Source organism: Molothrus aeneus, chromosome 28 (assembly GCF_037042795.1).
Source record: "Molothrus aeneus isolate 106 chromosome 28, BPBGC_Maene_1.0, whole genome shotgun sequence".
Taxonomy (NCBI): domain Eukaryota; kingdom Metazoa; phylum Chordata; class Aves; order Passeriformes; family Icteridae; genus Molothrus; species Molothrus aeneus.
This window is the reverse complement of record NC_089673.1, coordinates 779,175-806,331: the sequence shown is the minus strand read 5'-3', so window position 1 is coordinate 806,331 and position 27,157 is coordinate 779,175. Positions and strand designations below refer to the sequence as shown.

At 47.9% G+C, this 27,157-nt stretch overlaps 1 protein-coding gene across 3 annotated transcripts in view; it reads right to left on the bottom strand.

Annotated features, from left to right (window-relative positions):
• Positions 1-27,157, bottom strand: part of LOC136567138 (acid-sensing ion channel 2) — a 495,624-nt gene that overhangs the window by 34,263 nt on the left and 434,204 nt on the right. For all 3 annotated transcript variants that reach the window (XR_010785110.1, XM_066566641.1, XM_066566642.1), the window contains exon 2: positions 10,630-10,780. Coding sequence is in view for 2 of the 3 variants with exons in the window: in XM_066566641.1 (XP_066422738.1) it covers positions 10,630-10,780 (151 nt within the window). In the remaining variant the exon portion in view is untranslated. The remainder of the gene's footprint in view (positions 1-10,629; positions 10,781-27,157) is intronic.

Here is a 27,157-nt window from a genome sequence, read left to right as displayed (position 1 = left end):
TCCAGAGCAGATTATTTGTTCCTTCAGAGCAGATTTTTGAATATTCCAGAGCAGATTATTTGTTCCTTCAGAGCAGATTTTTTAATATTCCAGAGCAGATTATTTGTTCCTTCAGAGCAGATCCTTTATTCCTTTGGAGCTGTTTATTTGCTCCTCCAAAGCTGATTTTTTACTCCTTCAAGGCAAATCATTTACTCCTCCAGATCAGATTATTTTTTCTTCCAGACCAGATCTTTTTGGCCCTTCAGAGCAAATTCTTTGCTCCCCCAGCATGGCTTATTTAGCATCCCAGAGCAGATTATTTATTGCTTCAGAGAAAATGATTTACTCCTTCGGAGCAGATGCTTTATCCTTCCAGAGCAGTGTGTTTGTCCTTCAGAGCAGATTCTTTGCTCTTTCCAAGCTGTTTATTTATTCCTCCAGAGCAGATTGTGTAATATTCCAGAACAGATTCTTTGCTCCTCCAGGGCAAATTATTTGTTCCTCCAGAGCAGATTCTTGGCTCCTCCTGAGGTGATTATTTAATATTCCAGAGCAGAGTTTTTGTCCTTTCAGAGCAGATTTTTTTTCCTTTTTCAGAGCAGATTCTCTGCTCCTCCAGAACAGATTGTTTCATATTCCAGATCAGATTATTCTGCTCCTCCAGAGCTGCCCCAAGCAAAGCTGGTGTAAGAGAGCACTGCCAGGTCCTGCTGCAGCTCAGCACAAGCAAAACTCCTCCAGAGCCTGTCCAGCAGGGAAAACCCATTCCCAGCAGGGAAACCCATTCCTAGGAATGGAAAACCAATCCCCAGCAGGAAAAACCCATTCCCAGCAGGGAAAAACCATTCCAGGAGTGGAAAATCCATTCCCAGGAGGGAAAACCCTTTCCCAGGAAGGAAAATTCATTCCCAGGAGTGGAAAACCCTTCCCAGGAGGAAAACCAATTCCAGGAGGGAAAAACCCATTCCCAGGAGTGGAAACCCCATTCCCAGCACGGAAAACCCATTCTCAGGAAGGAAAACCCATTCCCAAAAAGGAAAACCCCTCACAGGAGTGGAAAACCCACTCCCAGGAGAGATAACCCATTTCCATCAGGGAAAAATGCATTCCTAGGAGAAGAAAACCCATTCCCAAGAGAGAAAATCCATTCCCAGGAGAGAAATACCCATTCCAGGCAGGGAAACCCATTCCCAAGAGAAAAAATCCATTTCCAGAAAAGGAAAACCTTTTCCCAGGAGGGAAAACCCTTCCCAGGAGTGGAAATCCATATCCTACACCCTCCTAAGCACCAGGAATTCAGGAATTGCCCTCGGGAAGCACCTGGGAGGTCTCAAGCACCAACCGGACAAAATGGGAGCAAAAGATTATCCCTGAGCTAAAGGGATTAATCCAATTAAATGCAATGAGCCTTTGGAAGAGACTTTTATCTCCAAAGCTTTTTCCAGCCCTGAGATCTCCTGGGGACTCCCTGGGATTGATTAAAATGCTCCAAGCTTCCTCCAGGAAGGAAACTGAGCCCCCCAGGGAAGGGTTGGGATCAGGGAATGGCCTGGATGATTCCCAAGGGAAACCAGAGCACCCCCGAACCTCACCTGAGGTTCTCAGACCTCGCTCCCAGTGCTTGGAAAAAGCAGGAATAAAATCCAGAGTTTGCAAACACCTTTAGAGTTCCTGGGACAGGGAACAGCCCCAGACTTTGTCACCTTGCTGGCACCACCCCAAATTCCACAGTTTTCCCCACGCTTTCCCACATTTCTCCATGTTTTCCCCACATTTTCCCACATTTTCCCACATTTTCCCATATTTCCCCATATTTTCCCATGTTTTCCCACATTTCCCCATATTTTCCCATGTTTTCCCCATGTTTCCCCATGTTTTTCCATGTTTCCCCATATTTTCCAACATTTTCCCACATTTTCCCATATTTCCCCATATTTTCCCATGTTTTCCCACATTTCCCCATATTTTCCCATGTTTTCCCCATGTTTCCCCATGTTTTCCCCATATTTTCCCACGTTTCCCACATTTCCCAAGTTTTCCCATATTTCCCCACATTTTCCCATATTTCCCCATGTTTTTCCCATATTTTCCCATGTTTCCCCACATTTTCCCATATTTCCCCATGTTTTTCCCATATTTTCCCCATGTTTTTCCCATATTTCCCCCATGTTTTCCCACATTTTCCTGCTATTTTGAGGGCTCCTATTTCAGCTGTGGGCATTTGAGAACAACAAAGCTCCAAGGAAAGCTGGAAATGCAGATTTCATTTTAATGTTTCATCCCTTGATTTTCAGGGCCTTATCTCAGCTCTCCCAGATTCCCAAAGCCAGAGGTGTTGGATTCCTTCAGGTGTGCCCTCGATGAACATTCCCTTGAATTTGGGGCTTTTTTCTCTTTTTTTCTTTCTTTTTTGAAGGAGGCTTTTGAAGCATCCACAGCCCTGGAAGGATTTTCCTGTGTTTGATTTGTGCTCGCAGCCTTTGGTTGAACAAAATTCTGGGACAATTCCAGAGAGGAGAAATTCCAGAGAAACTTCCAGGGCCTAAAGGGGCTCCAGGAGAGCTGGGGAGGGACTGGGGACAAGGGATGGAGGGACAGGACACAGGGAATGGCTCCCAGTGCCAGAGGGCAGGGCTGGATGGGATATTGGGCAGGAATTCCTGGGTGGAATTCCCAGAGAAGTCGTTTTGGTTAAAAATCAGCTGGGAAAAACCATCCCAGCTGGGCTGCACAGGGACAATCCTGCTCCCTGGAGAGGCTGGGCATTCCCAGGCAGCAAAAACTGGGAAAATCCCCCAAACCCAGAGGCTCAGTGTTGTTCATCCTCCTGAAAATGGGAATAAAAGGGACCTGGGGCAGGAATGACCCAGAGGGGCTCAGGCCAGGAGAAATCGTTGGTTTTTATGGAATAGGAAAATCTGCTCTTGGATCAGCCCACCCAAGGCAGGGGGACCTTAAGGGGCTGCTTGGGGTCACCTAAAATGTCCTGGCCCTTTTCCTGAGGAGAGCCAGGATTCCCTGAATTAGCCAGGATTCCTGAGTTAGCCATGATTCCCCGAGTTAGCCAGAATTCCCTGAATTAACAAGGATTCCTGAATTAGCCAGGATCCCTGAATTAGCCAGAATTCCCGAATTAGCCAGAATTCCTGAATTAGCCAGAATTCCCTGAATTAGCCAGGATTCCTGGGTTAGCTAGGATTCTTGAGTTAGCCAGAATTCCCTGGGTTAGCCAGAATTCCCGAATTAGCCAGAATTCCTGAATTAGCCAGAATTCCCAGAATTAGCCAGAATTCCCTTTCCCTGAGTTTGGATCCCTAAATTAGCCAGAATTCCCAGAATTAGCTAGGATTCCTGAATTAACTGGACAAGATTCCTGAATTAGCCAGGATTTCTGAACCAGTCAGAATTCTTGAGTTAGCCAGAATTCCTTGAATTAGCCAGGATTCCTGAATTAATTAGCCAAGATTCCTGCATTAGCCAGGATTCCCTGAATTAGCCAGAATTCCCTGAGTTAGCCAGAATTCCCTGAGTTAGCCAGGATTCCCTGGGTTAGCCAGAATTCCCTGAGTTACCCAGAATTCCTGAATTAGCCAGAATTCCTGAATTAGCCAGGATCCCTAAATTAGCCAGAATTCCCTGGGTTAGCCAGAATTCCCTGGGTTAGCCAGGATTCCTGAATTAGCCAGAATTCCCTGGGTTAACCAGAATTCCTGAATTAGCCAGAATTCCTGGATTAGCTAAGATTCCTGAATTAGCCAGGATTCCCTGGGTTAGCCAGAATTCCCTGAGTTAGCCAGAATTCCTGAATTAGCCAGGATCCCTAAATTAGCCAGAATTCCCTGGGTTAGCCAGAATTCCTGAATTAGCCAGAATTCCTGAGTTAGCCAGGATACCCGATCCTCCCTCCAGGAGATCTCATCTGTCCATGGTCACTGAGTTTCCCTGCATGGCTGATCCAATTCCATCATCCCATGGGGAGATGCTCCGCCCAGGGGAGGAGCCAAGAATTCCTACCTGGATACAATCTGAGCTTTGGGAACACCACAGCAACTTTCTTCTCCGCTGGATCTTCAGAGGAAGAGACTGCACCTTTCTCCAGGATCCCTGCTCCAGCAGAACCAGCCCTGACACTGCAGGAGGGCTGAGCCACAATTCCAATGGGACTGTGCCAACAGCCTGACCCACAGGGTGTCAGGCTGGGTTCTATCAGTGTTGGTTTGCTGCATTGTAGGAATGTGTCCCCTTTTGACAGAGTGACCAAACTATCCTTTGTCTCCTTAAAAAGGAAAAAACCCAGAAGTTTCCCTCCTCAATTAGGTGAAAAGACACCTCATAGGACCTTGGAAAATTAACCTCAAACTTAAGGATAGCCAATTAGACAGAAGCCAAAAGGTCCCACCTAAGCAATTCACTAGAAAAAGAAGAAAACAAAGGCAATAATCATTTTTGTGGGGTGTTCTACCAAGAGCAAGAACCTCTTGCCCTGGCTCCGTTTTTCTCTGTAAAGAGTTTTATTATTTTGCCTTTTATTAAAACTTTTCTGTTTCCAACACTGCCACAGAAGCCATCCTGCTGATTTGATGCCATCTGGGGTGGCTGAGCTATCTCGGGTGTGATACAGATCTCCAGGAGCTCATAAGACCTGGCTGGAGGAGACCCCTATATAACTGCATTGTTTATTTTTATTTTCTTACCTAATAAAGAGCTGTTATTCTTACTCCCATATTTTTTTCCTGAGAGCCCCTTAATTTCAAATTTATAATAATTCGCAGGGAGGGGGTTCACATTTTCCATTTCAGGGGAGGCTCCTGCCTTCCTTAGCAGACACCTGGCTGCTCAAACCAGACACTCACAGCCTCTGAGACTGATGTTTATCTGAGCAATAAATCCTTCCTAGCCCAAAAGCAGTCCCGTCCCTTCATTAAAAACTGTGACAATAATACACAATTCCCTGTGCCACCCTCCCAATGACAGGGAGCTCAGTGGGAAGGGAAAATCCAACTCCTCCCATCCCATGGATCTCCCTCTGCCCACATCCCTTTGTCCCTGAAAACCAGGGACTGTTGGATAATATTCTTATTTTCACTTAGAGATGGGGTAACTGAGAGGTTTTAAAATTTTTTATTCTAGTTTTAGTTTTATTCTATTTTATTTATTTTATTTCTATTTTTATTTTATTTTTATAAAATAAAATTTTATTATACTTTTAGTCTCATGAGAAGGGTGAGATAATATAGATGTTATAATTTACACTATTTTAATTAGAAGTTGATTATTTCTTAAATATAATATACTTTATGTATAATATAATATAATATAATATAATATAATATAATATAATATAATATAATATACTATGGTATATTATATTATAGTATATATAATATACATACAATATACATATATATAGTATCTATAACATACTATATGTACTATACTATAGTATAATACAATATCCTATTTGTATTTTTTGTTTATTTGTTTTTTGTTATATTATATTGTAGATGTTTTTGATCATCTATAATTACTTATTGTGAGTCTTATTATAATGTATCTTTCATAGTTCTATTCCTTTAAAGTATTTAGTCTTATTTGTAAGGCTGTTTTTGAAACTATTATTTTAGTTTTATTTTTCTCTTAGTAACATTTGTTTTATTTTATGGTATTTTTAGGTTAGTATTTCTTATTTCAAAGCTTGCATACAGATGCACACTGTGTGGGCCTTCTGTCAGGCCCTGAGAACCTTCTAGAAATCCATTTCCCACCCCATGTCCCCCTCCAGGGCTGGAATTCCCTTGGAGCTCCTTCCCTGGCAGAGCCCAGCCCAGAGGCAGCACCGAAGGGATTGAATTCCAAGCACACTGAAATTATTATGCAAATATTTGGAAATAATCAACTCCCTCCCTCACCAGCGGAGCTGAGTGAGGCGTTGCCGTGGCAACAGCCACTCTCAAGCACCAGAGCTCCCATTGGGATTCTGAGGGTGTCCAGGGAGCCCCAGAGCATCCAGGACAGGCTGGATGGGAGAGGAGAAGGCTCCTGAGGAAAGGCCAAGATGCAAGTTCCACAAAGATCAGAGTTCTCAGCTCTGAGGGCAAGCAGCTCCACCTGGGCCCGTGAGAACACGGCCAAGGCTCCTGGGAATGAGCCCAGGAGATTCTCCTTCATCCCTTCAGCAAATCAAAGCCCTGCTCATGAAGTTTTTCCTTGAATCCTGTAAAATTCCAGGTTTAAAGAGACCTCAATAACTCCCAGGGCAATCCAAGCCCAGAATGCCAGCCCAGGTCCAGAGATAGGAGAATCCAGAATCAACCCAGAGACAGGAGAATCCAAAATCAGCCCAGGGACAGGAGAATCCAGAATCAACCCAGAGACAGGAGAATCCAAAATCAGCCCAGGGATATGAGAATCCAAAATCAGCCCAGGGACAGGAGAATCCAGAATCAACCCAGAGACAGGAGAATCCAAAATCAGCCCAGGGATATGAGAATCCAAAATCAGCCCAGGGACAGGAGAATCCAGAATCAACCCAGGGATATGAGAATCCAAAATCAGCCCAGGGACAGGAGAATCCAGAATCAACCCAGAGATAGGAGAATCCAGAATCAACCCAGAGACAGGAGAATCCAAAATTAGCCCAGGGACAGGAGAATCCAAAATCAAACCAGAGACAGGAGAATCCAAAATCAGCCCAGAGATATGAGAATCCAAAATCAGCCCAGGGACAGGAGAATCCAAAGTCAAGCCAGGTACAGGGATATGAGAATCCAGAATTAGCTCAGGGACAGCAGAATCCAAAATCAACCCAGGAACAGCAGAATCCAAAATCAAGATGGGTCCAGGGACATGAGAATCCAAAATCAACCCTGTGCCACCCTCCCAGTGACAACAGAGACATGAGCTCAGTGGGAAGGGAAAACCCTCTGAATTGTTATAAATTTGAAATTAAGGTCCAGGAGAATCCAGAATCCACCCACAGACAGGAGAATCCAACACAACCCAGGTCCAGGAGAACCCAAAATCAACCCAGGGACAGGGACAGGAGAATCCAAAATCAATCCAAGTCCAGGGATTTGAGAATCCAAAATCAACCCAGGGACAGCAGAATCCAAAACCAAGCCAGGTCCAGGAGAATCCAAAATCTACCCAGGGATAGGAGAGTCCAGAATCAACCCAGGGACAGGAGAATCCAAAATCAACCCTGTGCCATCCTCCCAGTAACAACGGAGACATGAGCTCAGTGGGAAGGGAAAACCCTCTGAATTGTTATAAATGTGAAATTAAGGTCCAGGAGAATCCAAAATCAACCCAGGAACAGGAGAATCCAACACAAGGTACAGGGATATGAGAATCCAACTCTAAACCAGCTCCAGGCACATGAGACTTCCTCCTTGAGCCTCTGATCTTGAGCTGAGTCTAAGTTTCAGCTCAGCCTGGTGGGATGAGCAGTGATGGGGCAGGAGGGCACCAGGGAATGTTGAACTTCACAGGATCCTCCACAAAGTCAGCTCTGAACCCCAAAGACACCCCAAGCCCCAGGATTTTTGACCAAAATGAACACTTGGGGCTGTTCTTTCCCCCTCAGGCTCAAGGCCCCCAGCCAGGACAGGTTTCAGTGCCTGTGGCACACCCAGGGCTCAGGAGCTGTCTGAAGGAGGGAGCAGAGCAGCAGCTGCCATCCCCAATCCCTCTGGATGGAGCTGATGCCAGCGGGTGTGGAGGCACCTCCTCCCTCCCTCAGCTTTTTCCCTCCCAATTTTTATCCTCACTTATTTATTATTCCTTTATTTTTTTTGCCTCTTGTGCAATGTGAGGCTGATTTATCTCCTTTGGACTGATCCACCTTTCCCAGAATCACAGGATGGAAAATCCCAGCACGTTCCCAGTGCATTCCCAGCAGAATCCAACACAACCCAGGTCAGCAGAACCTCCTACAGGTTCTCCAAAGGACAGCACCAAAAAGACACCAAAGTGGGAATGGTGGGACACCAGGGCTGGGTCTCCTTGGAGAAACCCACAGGGGCCCTGCACCATGAGAAGAGGCTGGGAAAGCTGGGAATGTTCACCTGGAGAAGCTCCAGACAGAGCTCAGAGCCCCTTGCAGGGCCTGAAGGGGCTCCAGGAGAGTTGGAGAGGGACTGGGGACAAGGGATGGAGGGACAGGACATGGGAATGGCTCCCAGTGCCAGAGGGCAGGGCTGGATGGGATATTGGGAATTGGGAATTGTTCCCTGGGAGGATGAGGAGGCTCTGGAATAGAATTCCCAGAGCAGCTGGGGCTGCCCCTGGATCCCTGGCAGTGCCCAAGCCAGGCTGGACATTGGGGCTTGGAGCAGCCTGGGACAGGGGAAGGTGTCCCTGCCATGGCAGGGGTGGCACTGGTAAATTTTTAAGGTCCCTTCCAGGACCATCCTGGGATTCCATTATATGAGAACCCACTGGGGTTGAACACAAATCTCCAGGTGTTCACCAGCTCTGGGATGTCCCCAAGCCATCCGTGGGGTGATTCCTGTCCCCCCAGGTCCCTCAGGGCAGCTCTGCCTCCCTTGGGGGATCTCTCCCTGTGGGAGATGAAGCCCTGAAGTGGAGATTGCTCCTTGTGTTCCCACCCCCACAGTGAGCCTGTTTTACCTTTAAAAGGACAGGAGCTCAAACCAATCCCCCAGTGAGGAATGATTATCCCAAATCTGTGTTGTCCCCCTCACCTGGGCCAGCCCAGCTGATTTGGGGCAGGAGCTGAAATCTGGGAGCAAAGCTCCTCTGAAAGCCTGGAGTGGCTGGTGGGCTCACAGCTTTGTGTTTAGGGAGTCAAACCCCCCACAGGGAAAAGGGAATTGGGAGCCAACAGAGCCAAATCCCCTCTCTGCTCCAGCAGGGCTGTGAGAGGTGCTGCAGGGGTGACAGCCATGGTGACACCGACCTGCAGTGCAGGGATCCCCTCCTTTCCTTTCCCTTCCCTTCCCTGACCCCCAAAATCACCACAGTTCCTCCTGGAAGAGTGTCCCCACAGGGCCCTGCCACACAAACACAGCTCCTGGCAAGTTCTCCAGCAGCTTTTTGGGATGATTGGTTTAAAATGCCACTGTGGGGTCACGAAAGCTGCAGCCACCACTGCTGGGCACTGCTGTGCCCGGGTGGCCCTGGTGGCACTGTCCCCATCCTGTCCCCCATGCTCCTGCCCATCGTTTCTGCAGCAGCATTGAGGGATCCATGATCCATTGAAGGATCCATGATCCTCTGAAGGATCCATGATCCATCAAAGGATCCATGATCCATTGAAGGATCCATGATCCTCTGAAGGATCCATGATCCACTGAAGGATCCATGATCCTCTGAAGGATCCATGATCCATTAAAGGATCCATGATCCATCAAAGGATCCATGATCCATTGAAGGATCCATGATCCTCTGAAGGATCCATGATCCATTGAAGGATCCATGATCCATCAAAGGATCCATGATCCTCTGAAGGATCCATGATCCATTGAAGGATCCATGATCCATCAAAGGATCCATGATCCATCGAAGGATCCATGATCCATCGAAGGATCCATGATCCATTGAAGGAACCAGTGCTCCCCACAACTCCACATCCACTCCAGGAGCTGCATCCCCATCCACAGGCCCTGGGGACATCCCACAGCCCAGCTCTCCTGGTCAGCACCTCCTGCTCCAGGACCAAAGGGTTCCAGCACCTCCAGAGATGCTCAGCTCAGCCAGGTTCATTCCTACACAGATTCCACCACCCCAAATGCTCCAAAGCCAAGGAACCCAGTCCCTGCTCCACCCACACAGCACCAACCCAGCAAACACAACTCAAAGCAGCAAATATTCCCAAATTCTATGGAGAAGGAAAAGCCAGAGAGCAGCTGGAGTCCACCTTGAACACAGCCTCCCAAAAATGCCTTTCCAGGGAAGAGGGATGTGCTGGAGCCCCTGAAGGTGTCCCCACACTCCTGTCACCCACAAATGCCACCCTTGCCCAGGACAGGCAGTGCCATTCCTGCCTGGCATCCCAAACCTTGGGGCTGGGACACCCAAGCCCAGCACTCCCCAAAATGCTGCTCCCAAGGGGCCACCACAAACCCTGGGGAGAAAAGTGACACATCCTGGACTGAGCAGGATCCTGCTCCCAGAGCTGGTTTTGGGATGGGATGGGATCCATGGGATGGGATGGGATGGGATGGATGGGGTGGGATGGGGTGGGGTGGGGTCCATGGGATGGGGTGGGATGGGATCCATGGGATGGGATGGGATGGGATGGGATGGGATGGGATGGGATGGGATGGGGTGGGATCCATGGGATGGGGTGGGATGGGGTGGGATGGGGTGGCACAGGACAGGATGGTGGGATGGGACAGGACAGGGTGAGATGGACAGGAGAGGCTGATGGGGTGGGACATGAATGACACAATGTGGCAATGCAGATGAGACAAGATGGGACAAGATGGGACAAGTAGGACTGGACAGGAGGGGATAGAGCAGACTGGACAGGATGGGAGAGGGTGGGCAGGGACAAGATGAGGCAGATGGGATGGGACAGATGGGATGGGATGGGATGGGATGGGATGGGATGGGATGGGATGGGATGGGATGGGATGGGATGGTTTTTCCAAGGAAATCACCCAAGGAGGAGGAAGGTCTTACCTGTTTCTCCCCAGATGGGCAGATACTCGTCCTGCTGGATGTCCAGCATGATTTCCAGGCCGTTCCCTGTCCCCCCCTTCACTGTGGTGAGGAGAGGCCGCCCCTCCTCTCCTGAGTTAAACATGTAGCATTTCCCATATTTTGTAAACACCTGTGGGGAAAAAAGAGAGGAATTAGGGAATATTTCCCACTGAATTAACCCTCATTCCCAACTGGCATAGGGATGGGATACAGCCACAAGCTGCATGTCAGGGGGAAATATCCACATAAATATCCCCATAAATATCCACAGAAATATCCTCAGAAATAGCCTCACAAATATCCCCAGAAATCCATCCAGGTTTAATCATTTGTTTAATCATTGTGCTTTCCTTATGGAAAGTAACAGAGGGAAGGGAGGGAGGAAAAGCTGTTTGGAGGGAAAGCTCAAAAGCTCCCGGAGTCATTCCAGTCAGTCCAAGCTCTGACAGACACACTCTGGCCTTAAGCTCCTGCTAAAAATTCACACAATTCCCTGGTTTTGGGTGGAGTCTCAGCCCATTTAGGCCATGGCAATGCTCTCCTGGCATTAAAAATCCAATATCCCCTTCATTCCTCCCTCTGCCACTGCTTGGAAAATAGGAAGAGTTAAAAACACTTGGGGAAATGAGGAAAGATTTCCTCCATCATTCTGCTCTTCTTCACTCTTATTTGGGGAGGATTCCTGATAGAAACTCCTGGCAAAGCCCAGGTGGAACTTCCAGGCACCAGCACTGCAAAGCAGGGGGGACATCAGTGCAGGGTGGACATGGGGCTCCAGGAGGAATCTGTGGAACACAGGTTTTCCAGTGGCAGAACATGGGTTTTCCAGAGGGAGAACAGGGGTTTCCAGTGTTCTGGAAACCCACTGGAGAACACAGTTTTTCCAGTGGAAGAACATGAGTTTTCCAGATGGAGAACACAGTTTTTTCCAGTGGTAGAACATGGCTTTTCCAGGGGGATGGACACAGGGTTCCAGGTACAGGACATGTGGGCTTCCAAGGGAGGGAACACAGCATTTCCAGGGATCACACAGTGTTTCTGAGGGGAGCAAACACAGGTTTCCATGTGGGATGGACACAGGATTGGTTCCAGGTGGGATGGACACATTTCCAAGTGGAGTGCACATGGATTTCCAAGAGGGAGGGACACTGGTTTCCAAGTGGGATGGACATGTGAAGAACACAGGTTTCCCAACAGAGTGGACATGTGTTTCCAAGCAGAGTAAACATGGGTTTCCCAGTGGGATAACACAGATTTCCCAGTAGGATAAAACACAGATTTCCCAGTGGGATAACACAGATTCCCAGGTGGGAGAATGCAGATTTCCCATGGGATAAGGCAGATTTACAGGTGGGATAACACAGAATCCCAGTGGGGTAACACAGAATTCCCAGTAGGATAAAACACAGAATTCCCAGTGGGGTGAAACACAGAATTCCCAGGGAATAAAACACAGAATTCCCAGTGGAGTAAAACACAGAATTCCCAGTGGGAACCCAAAGCTCTCCTGGTGGCAGCAGAGCTGTCACCTTTGCTGCTGGTGACACTCAGGGCTCGGGCTCAGCTCAGGATCCCCCTGGAATTGGAAAACTCCCAGAAATCCCAGATTTAACTCCAACCAATCCCCCTCACCCTGCACTGACAGCCTGGGGACATCCAGAACTCTTCCTGGGATAAAGGCTCCAGAAAGCCCAGTAACAACCATTTAAACCAGTAACAACCATTTAAACCAGTAACAACCAGTTAAACCAGTAACAACCATTTAAACCAATAACAACCAGTTAAACCAGTAACAACCAGTTAAACCAATAAAAACCATTTAAACCAGTAACAACCAGTTAAGCCCAGTAAGAACCAGTAAAGCCCAGCACTGAGCACTTGGAGCACGGGAGCCAGAGCAGAGCTGCTCCAGTCCCTCTGGAATCTCTCCCACATTTGCTGAGCTCATTTGACCCCAAGATGAGTCAGAAACCCAAACAGAAGCTGGAGCCAGCAGAGATTTATTCCCTCAAATATTGACATATCCTGACTAATCCAAGTGCCAGGGAAGCAGGTGGGATGGGAGAGAAAGGAAATAATATTTGAATTCAAATAGAAAGTGTTTGTGAGGGGAAAAAACAATACATGCTTTAAAAAGGATTTGATATCCAAATAAAAATAATCCCATTTGAATACTTGCCTGACTGATTAAACAGCTCAGGCTGGAAAGAGAAGCTCAGCCTCTGGAAGCAGCCCCATGGATGGGGTTCCCCAAATAGGCTCTGAAGGCAGAAGTCAAAAATTCCTAATGAGGGGAGTTTAAAATACAGCAAGGAGGAAAAGCTGCAGTGGAGAAAATCAGGGGGAAACAACAAGGCTGGAATGGGAACAACAGCCCAGGGATTGATTTTGGAGTCTGCAGGCAAATAAATCCAGGCAACTTGATGGGGTGGTTTTATATGACTGTAAAAATTCCCTGTAAAAGCTCCTGTTAGGATGTGTTTATCCAAGGAAAAGATGGAACCTGACAGTGGCAGCAGGGCTGGAATCACAACCCCATGGAAAGAGACCTCCTGGGGACTGGGAAAGGACAACCATGGGACCTCTCAGCCACAGGGGTTCCTGTCGTTCCCAAAGACACAAAACATTATTCCTAATGGCATTTAAAGATATTTCTAAGTTCAAAAATCCACATGCACTCATGCCAACTCCCAGTAAAGGGACTGTGGTGTTCCAGGATCAACGGAGTCATGGAATGGTTTGGATTTGGATCTTAAGGGTCACCCAGTGCCATGGGCAGGGACACCTCCCACTGTCCAGGCTGCTTCAGCCTAGCCTTGGGCACTTCCAGGGATCCAGAGGCAGCCACAGCTGCTCTGGGAATTCCATTCCATTCCATTCCATTCCATTCCATTCCATTCCATTCCATTCCATTCCACCCCTCTTGTATTTGTGGGACCCCTGACCAAGGGAGGAATGATGAATCTGACTCCATGTTCTCAGAAGGCTAATTTATAATTTTATGATCTATATTATATTAAAGAATACTATACTAAACTATACTAAAGAATACAGAAAGGATACAGACAGAATGCTAAAAACATAATAATGAAAACTCGTGACTCTTCCCAGAGTCCCAACACAGTTTGGCTGTGATTGGTCATTGAGTCAAAAACAACTCACAACAGAATGCAATGGAACAATCACCTGTGGGTAAACAATCTCCAAACACATTCCACATGAGCACAGCACAGGAGAAGCAAATGAGATAATATTGTTTTCATTTTTCTCTGAGGCTTCTCAGCTTCCCAGGAGCAAAATCCTGGGTGAAGGGATTTTTTTCCAGAAAATGTGACAGTGACAATCTGTAGTCATGATATTTTATGAAAAATCCTTTCCTTAGGATTTTTCCTCCTGAGAAGCTGAGAGGCCTCAGGAACAAAATGTAACCAATGGTTATCTGCTGCTGTGGAATGCAACAGGTGCATCTGGGATTGGGCTCATGTGGTTGTTTCTAATTAATGGCCAATCACAGTCAGCTGGCTCGGACTCTCTGTCTGAGACACAAGCCTTTGTTATCATTCCTTCTTTTTCTATTCTTAGCCAGCCTTCTGATGAAATCCTTTCTTCTATTTTTTAAGTATAGTCTTAATATAATCTATATCATAAAATAATAAATCAGCCTTGTGAAACATGGAGTCAGATCCTCGTCTCTTCCCTCACCCCTGGACCCCTGTGAACACGGTCACATTACTCCCCAACCTCCAGGGAGGAATTCCTCCAGGATTGCTCCCCAGTGTCCCATCCATCCCTGCCCTCTTGGAATCCATTCCCTGTGTCCTGCCCCTCTCCTGTTCCCTCAGCCCCTCCTGAAGATTTTCCTCCCCCTCTCCCCTTTGCTGGGAGCGATTATCTGGGAAAATCCAACATTGTTTTTCCAGAGTCTTCTCTTGTTTTCAGGCACCCTGACAACAGGAAAGGACTCATTATCAGATCATCAGGATAAACCCTGGAGCTGTTGGGAAGGGCTGGGATTCACTGGAGGCAGCAAACACGAGCAGAGCAGGATGACTTAAGCTCAATTTGTGTGACTGAGGGGGAAAAAAAACCCTCCTGGCTCTTGGAAATGCTTTAACTTCCAATAAAAAGGGCCAGAAACAAAATTCCAGACACGTTCCCTGAGAGTAGTCCATAAAAATTCCAATTTGTTCCCTCTGAAGGAGCACGGGGGTCTTTGACAGCTCCTTGGAAAATCTCTGCTTGGGCATAAAGGGAAATAATTCTAAATCTGTGGAATGGGATTTGATGGGATCGTTTAGGTCAGGAAAAGCCTTTGAGAGGATGGAGTCCAACCCATGAACTGCCTTGGAGTGACTTCCTGAGCCCTTCCTTAGCCAAGGGAAGCCCATTTTGGGCAGTTAAAACTCAGAGCAGGGGTATCCCAAACAGATTCCAGCACAAACCAGATACCACCACCACCAAAGGCTTCAAGAAAGCCCTGGACAAACAAATCCTGCTGCCTGTTGTGAAAAATGCATGTATTTTATGATTGGCTTTTTGCAAATATTAAAATGAATATTATATGTGTTGTGTTAGAAAGTAATGCTGTATTAATTCTCTTAAGTACTGTGTTAACTATAGTTTTAAGTTATAAAAATTGTTAAAATAGAAACGATGCTATGTAGGATACTTTTTTTAAAAGAAAGGACTCGCAGTGAGATAGCAGCCACAGGACACCTGAATCTTTCAGAGAAGAAGAATTTATTGCTCCATTATCAGAAGAAATGAACTTCTTCCCGCCTCGAAGGCGCTGTCAGGATTCAGAGGAGGAAGCTGACGATGACCAGACAGAATCCTGTGTTTGAATGGAATTTATGCATCATGTATGAGGTGTATGAATATGCAACAAGCTGTTGTTTTTATGGGTTAATCCTTTGTTAACGTGGGTCCTTTTTTTGGGCTCCTGCTGCCCAGAAAAAGGTACCCGGACTGTCTGTAACTCTTTGTCTTTATTGTCTCATATTGTCCTAATTCAAATTGTCCAAATTATTATTACTCTAATTGTATTACTATTTTTATAACCATTTTATTACTATTAAACTTTTAAAATTTTAAAAACAAGTGATTGGCGTTTTTCACACTGTGAATCCATCAGGCCTGGGACTGGCATTTCAGAGGTCTGCCCAGAGTCATGGAAAATGAGGCATTCCAGCTTCTAGCAGGATGCACAGAAAAAACCATTCCTGTTGAGAAATCTGCCCTTCAATCCAGAGAAAAATGATGGGAAAAGGAACTCATTGGAAGCCTGGGAATGACTTTTCCAAATACAGATGGAGATGCAGGTGAGGGTGCGCTGGTAAGGCAGGAAGGAGGTGCCAGATGGAGGTAAAACCAAGGAAAAAGAGGGAATTGGAATCCTGTGCAGTCATTTCTCACAATTGTGGGACACAAAGGCTCAGACAGACATTTCCCAGCAAGCCACATCCAAGGTATTGATGCAGAGTGGGGAAAAAAAAGAAAACAAAGCAATTTTCAAGATGGGTCCAGAAGGGGAACATGGAACTGAAAAACTGGGATATGTTTGTGCAAGAATATCCATGAGAGGATGGGGAAAAGATCCTGTTTAGGAGGAGAAAATACTTTATTCCCCAGATTTTGCCATAGGGATCCATTCCCAGGGCTCCCAGCTCTCCCACTGTGCCAAGATTTTAAGGGTAAAACCCCAAGATTTTGAGGGAAAACCTCAGGATTTTAAAGGGAAAACCCCCAAGATCGTGAGAGGAAAAAACCCCAAGATTTGAGAGGGGAAACCCCCAGAATTTGGAGGGGAATACCTCAAGCTTTTGAGGGGGAAACCCCAACATTTTTAGGGAAAAACTTCAAGATTTTAAGGGGAAACCCCCAAGATTTGAAAGGCAAAACCCCCAAAATTTTGAGGTGAAAACACCAAAATTTGAAAGGGAAACCCCAAGATTTTGAGGAAAAAAACCCCAAGATTTGGAGAGGAAAATCCCAAGGTCTTGAGGAAAAACTCCAAGATTTTAAGGGTAAAACCCCAAGATTTTTAGGTGAAAACCCCAAAATCAAAATTTTAAGGGTGGCACCAAGGCCTGTCCTGATGGCACTTGGATAGAGGGATGGCTCCATGCCAGGCTCCATCTCAATCTCCATCCCAGTCTCTATCTATCCCAGTCTCCATCCCAGTCTCCATCCCAGTCTCCATCCCAGTCCATCCCAGTCTCCATCCCAATCTCCATCCCAGTCTCCATCCCAGTCTCCATCCCAGTCTCCATCCCCGTCCATCCCAGTCTCCATCCCAGTCTCCATCCCAGTCTCCATCCCAGTCCATCCCAGTCCATCCCAAGGGTCCCTTTGTCCATCCAGGCAGGAGGCAGGGGGACATTCTTTAAAATGGAATGATGGGAAGAAAACCCCAGCAGGTGCCCACAGGGGTCTGAGGGATCCCAAAGGAATCCCCTTCCATGGGGGTGACCCTTGGCAAGGAGGGAGCTCCTAGAATGGGCAGAAAGGATTAAATGTCCTTTCCCAACAAAGGGCAGAGGGAAGGAATCCAAGGCCAATCCCAGCAGAGGGGGTGCAAGCCAAGCCCAGCCTTTAGGGCATCCTCTTCATGCATTATCCACACCCCAATCCTACAAAACCACTGGGAGAATGCAAAAATCCCAGAGCGTGGATGCCAAAGGGGATTTGGGTCACTCTCATCTGATCATAAGGCAAAGCTCTTCCAAAAATGAACAGAATGCAGGAGGGGGAACCCCTGGAGAGGAGGAGTTTGGCATCTGCTCCCTGTGCACGGGCAGTCTGTTAAACTCCTGTTTGTTGGTGCTGTCAGGAAGGCGATGTCAGACATGGAAACGCTCATCCCTCCCTCCCTGCAGCTCTGATCTCCCCGTGGAGCCAGGGAAGCACAGCCAGGGAACTTGTCAGGGCCGTGTTTACAAGCAGAGGCTTTTCCAAGGCTGAGATTCCCGCTGGGATTTGTCAGGCAGCGCTGCCAGGGAAGGCAGCCCAGGCTCCCCTGCAGCAGCTCTGGCTCTGCAGAGCCTTCCCTGCCAGGCTGCTGCCCCAAACCCACTGATCCCTGCCCCAAACCCACTGATCCCTGCCTCAAACCCACTGATCCCTGCCCCAAACCCACTGATCCCTGCCCCAAACCCACTGATCCCTGCCTCAAACCCACTGATCCCTGCCCCAAACCCACTGATCCCTGCCTCAAACCCCACTGATCCCTGCCCCAAACCCACTGATCCCTGCCTCAAACCCACTGATCCCTGCCCCAAACCCACTGATCCCTGTCCCAAACCCACTGATCCCTGCCTCAAACCCTTTGATCCCTGCCTCAAACCCATTGATCCCTGCCCCAAACCCACTGATCCCTGCCCCAAACCCACTGATCCCTGCCCCAAACCCACTGATCCCTGCCCCAAACCCACTGATCCCTGCCCCAAACCCACTGATCCCTGCCTCAAACCCCACTGATCCCTGATCCCTGTCAGGCTGCTGCCCCCAGCCCCACTGATCCCAGTCCCAGGCAGGCCCTGAAGGCAGATCAACCTCGTTCCTAGCATTAATGGGAATGTTCTTCCCAAAGGAGGAGCCCAGATCCAGTAATTCCCAGAATCACAGAATTCACAGAATTCCCAGAATCACTGGGCTGGAAGAGACCTCCAAGGTCATCAAGTCCAACCCAGCCCCAACACCTCAAAGAACAGGGATGAAGGCACTAAAAATCCCTGGTGAAGGCACTGAAACCCCTGGAGAGCTCCTCTGAACGAGGAATACAGGACCCAAGCACCCCATTCCCTCTGCTCCCTGGGAAATTCAGGATTCCTGCCACTGCTTTATTCCCCTCAGGACTCCTCCTTGCTGGGGTCTGAGGAAAACTTTCCAGGGAAACAGCAGGGAACAGGGACAGAGCCATGCCCAGCCCACAGAAACAGCCACGGCTTCCCAGCTCTCCAACAATCCCACAGTTGAATTTCAATTTTACAGCAATGCCAGTGGGCCTGGAGTTGTTTCTGTTGGGAAATTCTCACTGATCTCTGTCTTCCTAAACCCCAACATTTCAGTGTTGCTGAGAATGGTCCCAGCCCCGAGGCTGCCAGAGCTCCAGGAGGGTTTGGACAGCGCTGCCAGGGATGCCCAGGGTGGGATTGTTGGAGGGTCTGGGCAGGGCCTGGGGTGGGACTGGATCATCCTTGTGGGTCTGTCCCAAGTCACAGAATCACAGAATCACTGGGTTGGAAGAGACCCTAAAGGTCATCGAGTCCAACCCAGCTTCAACTAAGCCCAACCTCAACTCAACCCTGGCCCCCAGTGCCACATCCAGGCTTTGTTAAACACCCCCAGGGATGGGGACTCCACCACCTCCCTGTGCAGCCATTCCAGAACTTTATCACCTTTCTGCAAAAACCTTTTTCCTGCTATCCAACCTGTATTTCCCTTGGCACAGCTCGAGGCTGTGTGCTCTGGTTGTGTCAGTGCTGCTGGAGAAAGAGCCCAGCCCCAGCTGAGCACAGGCACCTTTCAGGAGCTGTGAGAGTGATGGGGGCACCCCTGAGTCTCCTTTTCTCCAGGCTGAGCACCCCCAGCTCCCTCAGGGGTTCTTTGTGTTCCCAGCCCCTCTCCAGCCTCGTTGTCCCCTCTGGATGTGCTCAGTGTCCCAAGGTCCTTCCCAAACTGAGGGGCCAGAGCTGGGCACAGCACTCAGGGTGTGCCCTCAGCAGTGCCAGTGCAGGGCAGAATGAGCTCCCTGCTCCTGCTGCCCACACCATTCCTGACCCAGGCCAGGAGCCATTGGCCTTCTGGGCCACCAGGGCACTCTGCTGTGTAAGAGCCTGAATGAGAGATGCAGGACTCCAGGTGGCTCTCCAAAATGCAGTTCCTTGTATCCAAAATGCAGTTTGTTGTATCCAAAATGCAGTTTGTTGTATCCAAAATGCAGTTTATTCCATCCAAGAGGTTACAGCAGCCCAGAGTTGTGGGTGACAGAGCTGTGCCCACAGCTGTCAGCTCCAGCTGCAGGCAGGCCTGGAGACCCTTTGGTTTTGGTTACATTGCATTATTTACTTTTCTTTTGGTTACAATGCATTCTATACTTTTCTTTGCTGAGCATCTTCATACAGTAGAACCAATCTATACCTTAACTTTTATCCATAGCCTATCATAACTACTGTAATTACCATATTCCTGTTACTGTTCTCCAATCACTCAAAGTTAGTACGTTACAGTTTAAGCCAGAAGTTGTTTTCAGTTTTCCTGCAGTGGGAAATTCTGAGACCTTTTTCTACTTGCAGCTTTGCTGACTTGTTTACCTGTGCTATCTTTGTGCTTGGTAAAAACATCTTCTTGTTTGAGGTGGGTTTATCCTTCGTTCTAAGCCATAAAAACCCCTTCTAACTAACACACCCTTTGCCTCCTTGGTTATCCAGTGAGACTGGCTCAGCAATTCTTTTCTTCTCAAAACTTGCTTTCATTTCTATTCCTTCCTCATATTCTCCATTCCCAAATCTTTCTGCTAAGCACACATATCTGTGAGACTTTCTTGTCAAACGTTCATCCTTCCCAACACTGCTGGCTCATGTCCAGCCTGCTGTCCAGCAGTGGCCCAGGTCCCTTTGTGCCTGGGCATTGTCCAACTGGCACTGCCAGAGCTGCTCTGAACACACAACATTCCCAACACATCCATCCCTCCCAACACATCCACCCCTCCCCAACACATCCATCCCAACCCAACACATCCATCCCAACCCAACACATCCACCCCTCCCCAACACATCCATCCCTCTCAACACATCCACCCCTCCCCAACACATCCATCCCTCCCCAACACATCCATCCCAACCCAACACATCCATCCCTCCCCAACACATCCATCCCTCCCCAACACATCCATCCCTCCCAACACATCCATCCCTCCCCAGCGCATCCATCCCACCCAACACATCCATCCCAACCCAACACATCCATCCCAACCCAACACATCCACCCCTTCCCAACACATCCATCCCTCCCAACACATCCATCACTCCCAACACGTCCATCCCTTCCCAACACATCCCAACCCAACCCAACACATCCCAACCCAACACATCCATTCCAACCCAACACATCCACCCCTTCCCAACACATCCATCCCTCCCAACACATCCCTACCTCCCCAACACATCCATCCCTCCCCAGCGCATCCATCCCACCCAACACATCCATCCCAACCCAACACATCCACCCCTCCCAACACATCCACCCCTTCCCAACACATCCATCCCAACCCAACACATCCCAACCCAACACATCCATCCCAACCCAACACATCCATCCCAACCCAACACATCCCAACCCAACACATCCATCCCAACCCAACACATCCATCCCAACCTAACACATCCCAACCCAACACATCCATCCCAACCCAACACATCCATCCCTCCCAACACATCCCTCCCAACACATCCCTACCTCCCCAACACATCCATCCCTCCCCAGCACATCCATCCCTCCCTCCCAATCCAGCTTTTGCCACTGGACGTGCCCAATTCTCTCCAATCTGTGTTTTATAGGATGGCATCAAACATTCCCAGTGGCTCCCAATTCCCAGCCTCCAACTCCAGTTAAACACTGGCAGAGGAGCCCTTGGCTCCATGTTTAATTCCCTAAGGAATATTCCCATTCTCTCCTGATTTGTGCCATCAGCCTCTCCCTGGAATGTCCCATTGGTGCCAGGATTTGTGGGAATGGGGAGGACTCCTCAGAGCTGCCATAAATCCATAAATTTCCCCCTCCAGCTCCAATTCATCTCCCTTGAGTGGGTGTTTAATAGGAAATATCTGTTAAACCCCAAAAAGCTGTTAGCCCCAAAATTCCAGCACCAAATGGATCAATCTCCAACGGAGAATTCCAAATCTTTGGGAATTCTGTTGGTGCACAAGCCAAGGGAAGTGCTGCCCTCTCCTTGATTCCATCAGTCCCTGGTTCCCTGCACACACAGCAAAGGGATGCAGGACAGGAGCTGGGGCTCCCTGGGATTTATGGGCTGTTGGGAACAACACCTGGATATTCCCATCTCCCATGGGACCACAAATGAACCCAGGAACTCCAGTTCTCAAGGGTCTTTTTGGTAGAACATGGAATTACTGAGGCTGGAAAAGCCCTCTAAGGTTACAGAGTCCAACCTGTGACCAGGTGACACCATCAGGGACCACTGAAGAGGACAGGTCCTCTGGTTTTTAGGGATTTAGGACATTTTGGGGGAAGACTGGGGTCTTTTTAACACAAAAAAGTATCTCATCTTATAAAAATCCTTAAAAATCAATTTAAAATCAATTAAAATCCGTAACAATCCATTAAAATAAATTTTAAAATCCATAAAAACCCATTATAAATCCATTAAAATAAATTTTAAAATCCACAAAAACCCATAAAAATCCATTAAAATCAATTTTAATTCAATTAAAATCCACTAAAATCCATTAAAATAAATCTAAAATCCATTAAAATCCATTAAAATCCATAAAAATCCAGGCCCCAGCACAAAGCTGAGGTCACCTGGAATGTGCAAAGGGGTGGCCTGAGGTGGCTGGCCTGGGACACCTCAGGCTGATGTCCCCACCTGGGGCTGGCTGGGTCACACGAGGCCACAGGCACCTGGAAAAGGCCCTTGGAAGCAGCAGATGGAGTGGGAAGAGGAGTCAGGGAGGGTCAGGGTGGTTCCAGCCCTGCTCCATCCCAGCCCTGGAGCCCTGGGGCCGGTGCCAGGCACAGCTCCTGGGCTGGGATTAATTTGGATCCTAATTACAATCTGTGCTCCCCCTCCATCCATCCCCACTGATTGCCTTAATTAGCTCCTGTCCATTCCCTCAGCTGAACTCTGTACCCAGCTCTGGCACTGACAGCATTCCAACATTGCAGTGTCTCAAATCTCCTCCAACATTCCAGTGTCCCAAATCTCCTCCAACATTCCAACATTGCAGTGTCCCAAATCTCCTCCAACATTCCAACATTGCAGTGTCTCAAATCTCCTCCAACATTGCAGTGTCCCAAATCTCCTCCAACATTGCAGTGTCCCAAATCTCCTCCAACATTCCAACAATGCAGTGTCCCAAATCTCCTCCAACATTCCAGTGTCCCAAATCTCCTCCAACATTCCAACATTGCAGTGTCCCAAATCTCCTCCAACATTCCAACATTGCAGTGTCTCAAATCTCCTCCAACATTCCAGTGTCCCAAATCTCCTCCAACATTGCAGTGTCCCAAATCTCCTCCAACATTCCAACAATGCAGTGTCCCAAATCTCCTCCAACATTCCAGTGTCCCAAATCTCCTCCAATATTCCAACATTGCAGTGTCCCAAAACTCCTCCAACATTCCAACATTGCAGTGTCTCAAATCTCCTCCAACATTCCAGTGTCCCAAATCTCCTCCAACATTCCAACATTCCAGTGTCCCAAATCTCCTCCAACATTCCAACATTGCAGTGTCCCAAATCTCCTCCAATATTCCAACATTGCAGTGTCCCAAATCTCCTCCAACATTCCAACATTGCAGTGTCTCAAATCTCCTCCAACATTCCAGTGTCCCACATCTCCTCCAAAATTCCAACATTCCAGTGTCCCAAAACTCCTCCAACATTCCAACATTGCAGTGTCCCAAAACTCCTCCGAGTGTCCCAGAGCATCCCCCAGATCCCCTCAGTACCCATCCCATGCAGTGCCAGGGAACCTGAGGGAAAAGGGGGATAAAACACCTGGAGCTGGAGTGTCCCTGCCAATCCCAAATCCTTCAGCTGTGCAGGGATATCCTGCACTATGAGAATCCTCCAGAAATAGGGATTGAGTGTTGCAGTGTTGTGAGGGTCCCCAGGACAAGGTGAGAGATGAGAATTGACTCCAAGTTCTCATAAGGATGATATTACATTATATTATATTAGTAATATAATATTATATTTGTAATATTATATTATATTATATCATATCATATTTGCTATACTAAAACTATACTAAAGAAAGAGAAAGGAGACATCAGAAGGCTAAACAAGAATGAATAATAAAAACTCATTTTTAAAAACAGACTCAGAGAATCCGACACAGCTGGACTGGGATTGGTCATTAATTAAAAACAATTCACATGGAGCCAATCAAAGATGCACCTGTTGGTAAGCAACCTCCAGACCACATTCCAAGCAATCAGATAATTATTGTTTACATTTCTTTTCTGAGGCTTCTCAGCCTCTCAGGAGAAAAATCCTGGCAAAGGGATTGTTCATAATATTTCATGGTGACAACTGAGCATCTCCCACGTGTCTTAAACCCATCCAGCAGCATCCCAAATCCAAAGGGATTGGGAAATGCTCTGGAGCTGGGCTGTCCTGGCCCCCCAGGCTCCTCAGACATGGATTCCAGCCCCTCCACAGCCTCCCTGGGGGAGGCTCCTGCAGTTTGCTCCCTGCTGTAAAATCATTTCATGGCTGGAGCTTTGAGGCAATTGGAATTTCCAGCCATTCCACAGGTGCAGGAGGAGGTGTCAGCCCCATGGGAAGGACAAACAGCTCCAAATATTCCCAGTGGGACAACTCCAGCTGCTGCCTTCTCTGGAGGAAAAGCAGCTCCTTCATCCTCAGACAGGGAGTGAAGCATTAAAAATCCACTGAAAAGAGCCACTGGAAACATGGACTAAAGCCAGCCACTTCCACTGGAAACACCCAACAGAAACAGCCACATCAAAACATCACCAGAAACAGCCCTATCCACTGGAAAGATCCACCAGAAACAGCCACATCCCCTGGAAAGATCCACTGGAAACTCCCTTCCCTTCCCTTCCCTTCCCTTCCCTTCCCTTCCCTTCCCTTCCCTTCCCTTCCCTTCCCTTCCCTTCCCTTCCCTTCCCTTCCCTTCCCTTCCCTTCCCTTCCCTTCCCTTCCCTTCCCTTCCCTTCCCTCATTATTGCCCAAATCCTGGGAAGTTTTCCCTGCTCACACCCCTGAGTGCCCCAGCTCCTGCCTGCAGGGAAATAGTTGGGAATGAGGGAAAGCTCAGCCTGTCCCCAGCCAGCCCAGGGCCAGCCTGGCCACCAGGGTCACTCTGAGTGACCACAGCCGCGTGCTCAGGGATGGTTCCGTGCCCTTCCCAAGGGATTTGTTGGAATAACCAGGCCAGAACTCTGGGATCCACCTTCCAGGCACTTCAATTCCATCTGCAGTCTATTGAAAAAGGTATTCCCATCATAGAAAAGGTATTCCCATCATAGAAAAGATATTTCCATCATAGAAAAGGTATTCCCATCATAGAAAAGATATTTCCATCATAGAAAAGGTACTTCCATCAGAAAAGTGCCCCTCCAGACACTTTAGTGGGAGATGCTCAAGCACAGGGAAATCTTTTTGATTTTCTTGCTCCAGCATTTGAAAAGGGAATTTGGAGAGGCAGCAAAGAACCAGGGAATCATGGAAGGGTTTGGGTTAGAAGTGTCAGGTTAATCCCTTTTCTGACACAGAGATGGGGCAGCTGAGAGGTGTTTTAAAAACTTTTATTCCATTTTCAGTCTCATAAGAAGGGTGAGACAATACAGATGTTATAATTCATGTTATCACAATCAGAAGCCGACTATTTCCTAATTACAATACATTATTAAGTGTTTCTTGGCCTATCAGCTTTTGCCACCCTGTCACCATGATATTTTCTGAAAAATCCCTTTGCCAGGATTTCTTCTCCTGGGAAGTTGAGAAGCCTCAGAGAAAAATGTAAATAATAATTATCTGATTGCTTCTCCTGTGTTTGGCTGCTTTGGAATGTGGCTTGGACATTGTTTACCAACAGGTGCATGTTTGATTGGTTCCATGTGAATTGTTTTAACTCAATGACCAATCACCATCAGCTACGTTGGACTCTGAGGAGTCAGTCACGAGTTTTTATTATTCATTCTTGTTTAGCCTTCTGTCTGTATCCTTTCTCTTTCTTTATTATAGTTTTAGTACAGTACAACATGATATGATATAATTAATATAATATCAGCCTTCTGAGAACATGGAGTCAGATTCCTCATCTCTTCCCTCGTCCTGGGGACCCTCACAAACACCAAACCACCCCATGCTGTAAATGCCTTAAAGCCAAACATCTAAAATTACTCCTCATGGGTCCCACTACACTGCATCTTTCACAGTTCTCTTTCTCCAGACTATCTGGTCTTATTTGCAAGGCCATCCTTTGAAACTTGTTTCCAGTTCCATTTCTCTCCCAGCAATGTCTGTCCTGTTCCATGGTATTCCCAAGCCAGCATTTCTCATCTCCAGGTTTGCACACAGATGCTCACAGTGTGAGCCTTCTGCCAGGCTCGGAGAATTCCCTACAAATCCATTTCCCACAGGAGGGACCTTAAACCCCATCCCATTCCACCCCTGCCATGGGCAGGGTCACCTCCCACTGTCCAGCCTGGACATTCCCAGGGCTGGAATCGTGATCCTTGGAGATCCCAGGGCTGGAATTGTGACCCCTGGAGATCCCAGGATTGGAATCGTGATCCTTGGAGATCCCAGGATTGGAATTGTGACCCTTGGAGATCCCAGGGCTGGAATTGTGACCCCTGGAGATCCCAGGATTGGAATCGTGATCCTTGGAGATCCCAGGGCTGGAATCGTGATCCTTGGAGATCCCAGGATTGGAATCATGATCCTTGGAGATCCCAGGGCTGGAATTGTGACCCTTGGAGATCCCAGGGTTGGAATCGTGATCCTTGGAGATCCCAGGGCTGGAATTGTGACCCCTGGAGATCCCAGGATTGGAATCGTGATCCTTGGAGATCCCAGGGCTGGAATTGTGACCCCTGGAGATCCCAGGATTGGAATTGTGACCCTTGGAGATCCCAGGGTTGGAATTGTGAGCAGATCCTTGAGGCCATCCCAGCCTGGAAGGCAGGGGTGACACAGATGGAGTGTGCAATTCTGGAATTCCTTCTCTACATTCCCCAATGTGGAATTCTGGAATTCCTCCTCCTCATTCCCCAATGTGGAATTCTGGAATTCCTTCTCCACATTCCCCAGTGTGGAATTCTGGAATTCCATTCCCCAGTGTGGAATTCTGGAATTCCTTCTCCACATTCCCCAATGTGGAATTCTGGAATTCCTTTCCCCAGTGTGGAATTCTGGAATTCCTTCTCCACATTCCCCAGTGTGGAATTCTGGAATTCCTTTCCCCAGTGTGGAATTCTGGAATTCCTTCTCCACATTCCCCAATGTGGAATTCTGGAATTCCTCCTCCTCGTTCCCCAGTGTGGAATTCTGGAATTCCTTCTCCTCATTCCTGAGTATGGAATTCTGGAATTCCTTTCCCCAGGGTGGAATTCTGGAATTCCTCCTCCTCATTCCTGAGTATGGAATTCTGGAATTCCTTTCCCCAGGGTGGAATTCTGGAATTCCTCCTCCTCCTCGTTCCAGCAGGATTCAGCTCCTCCCATCTGTGAGGACTCCCAGAGTGTGGGAGGTGTGACCATGGCAGGGATGTCCCTGCTCCTCTGGCAC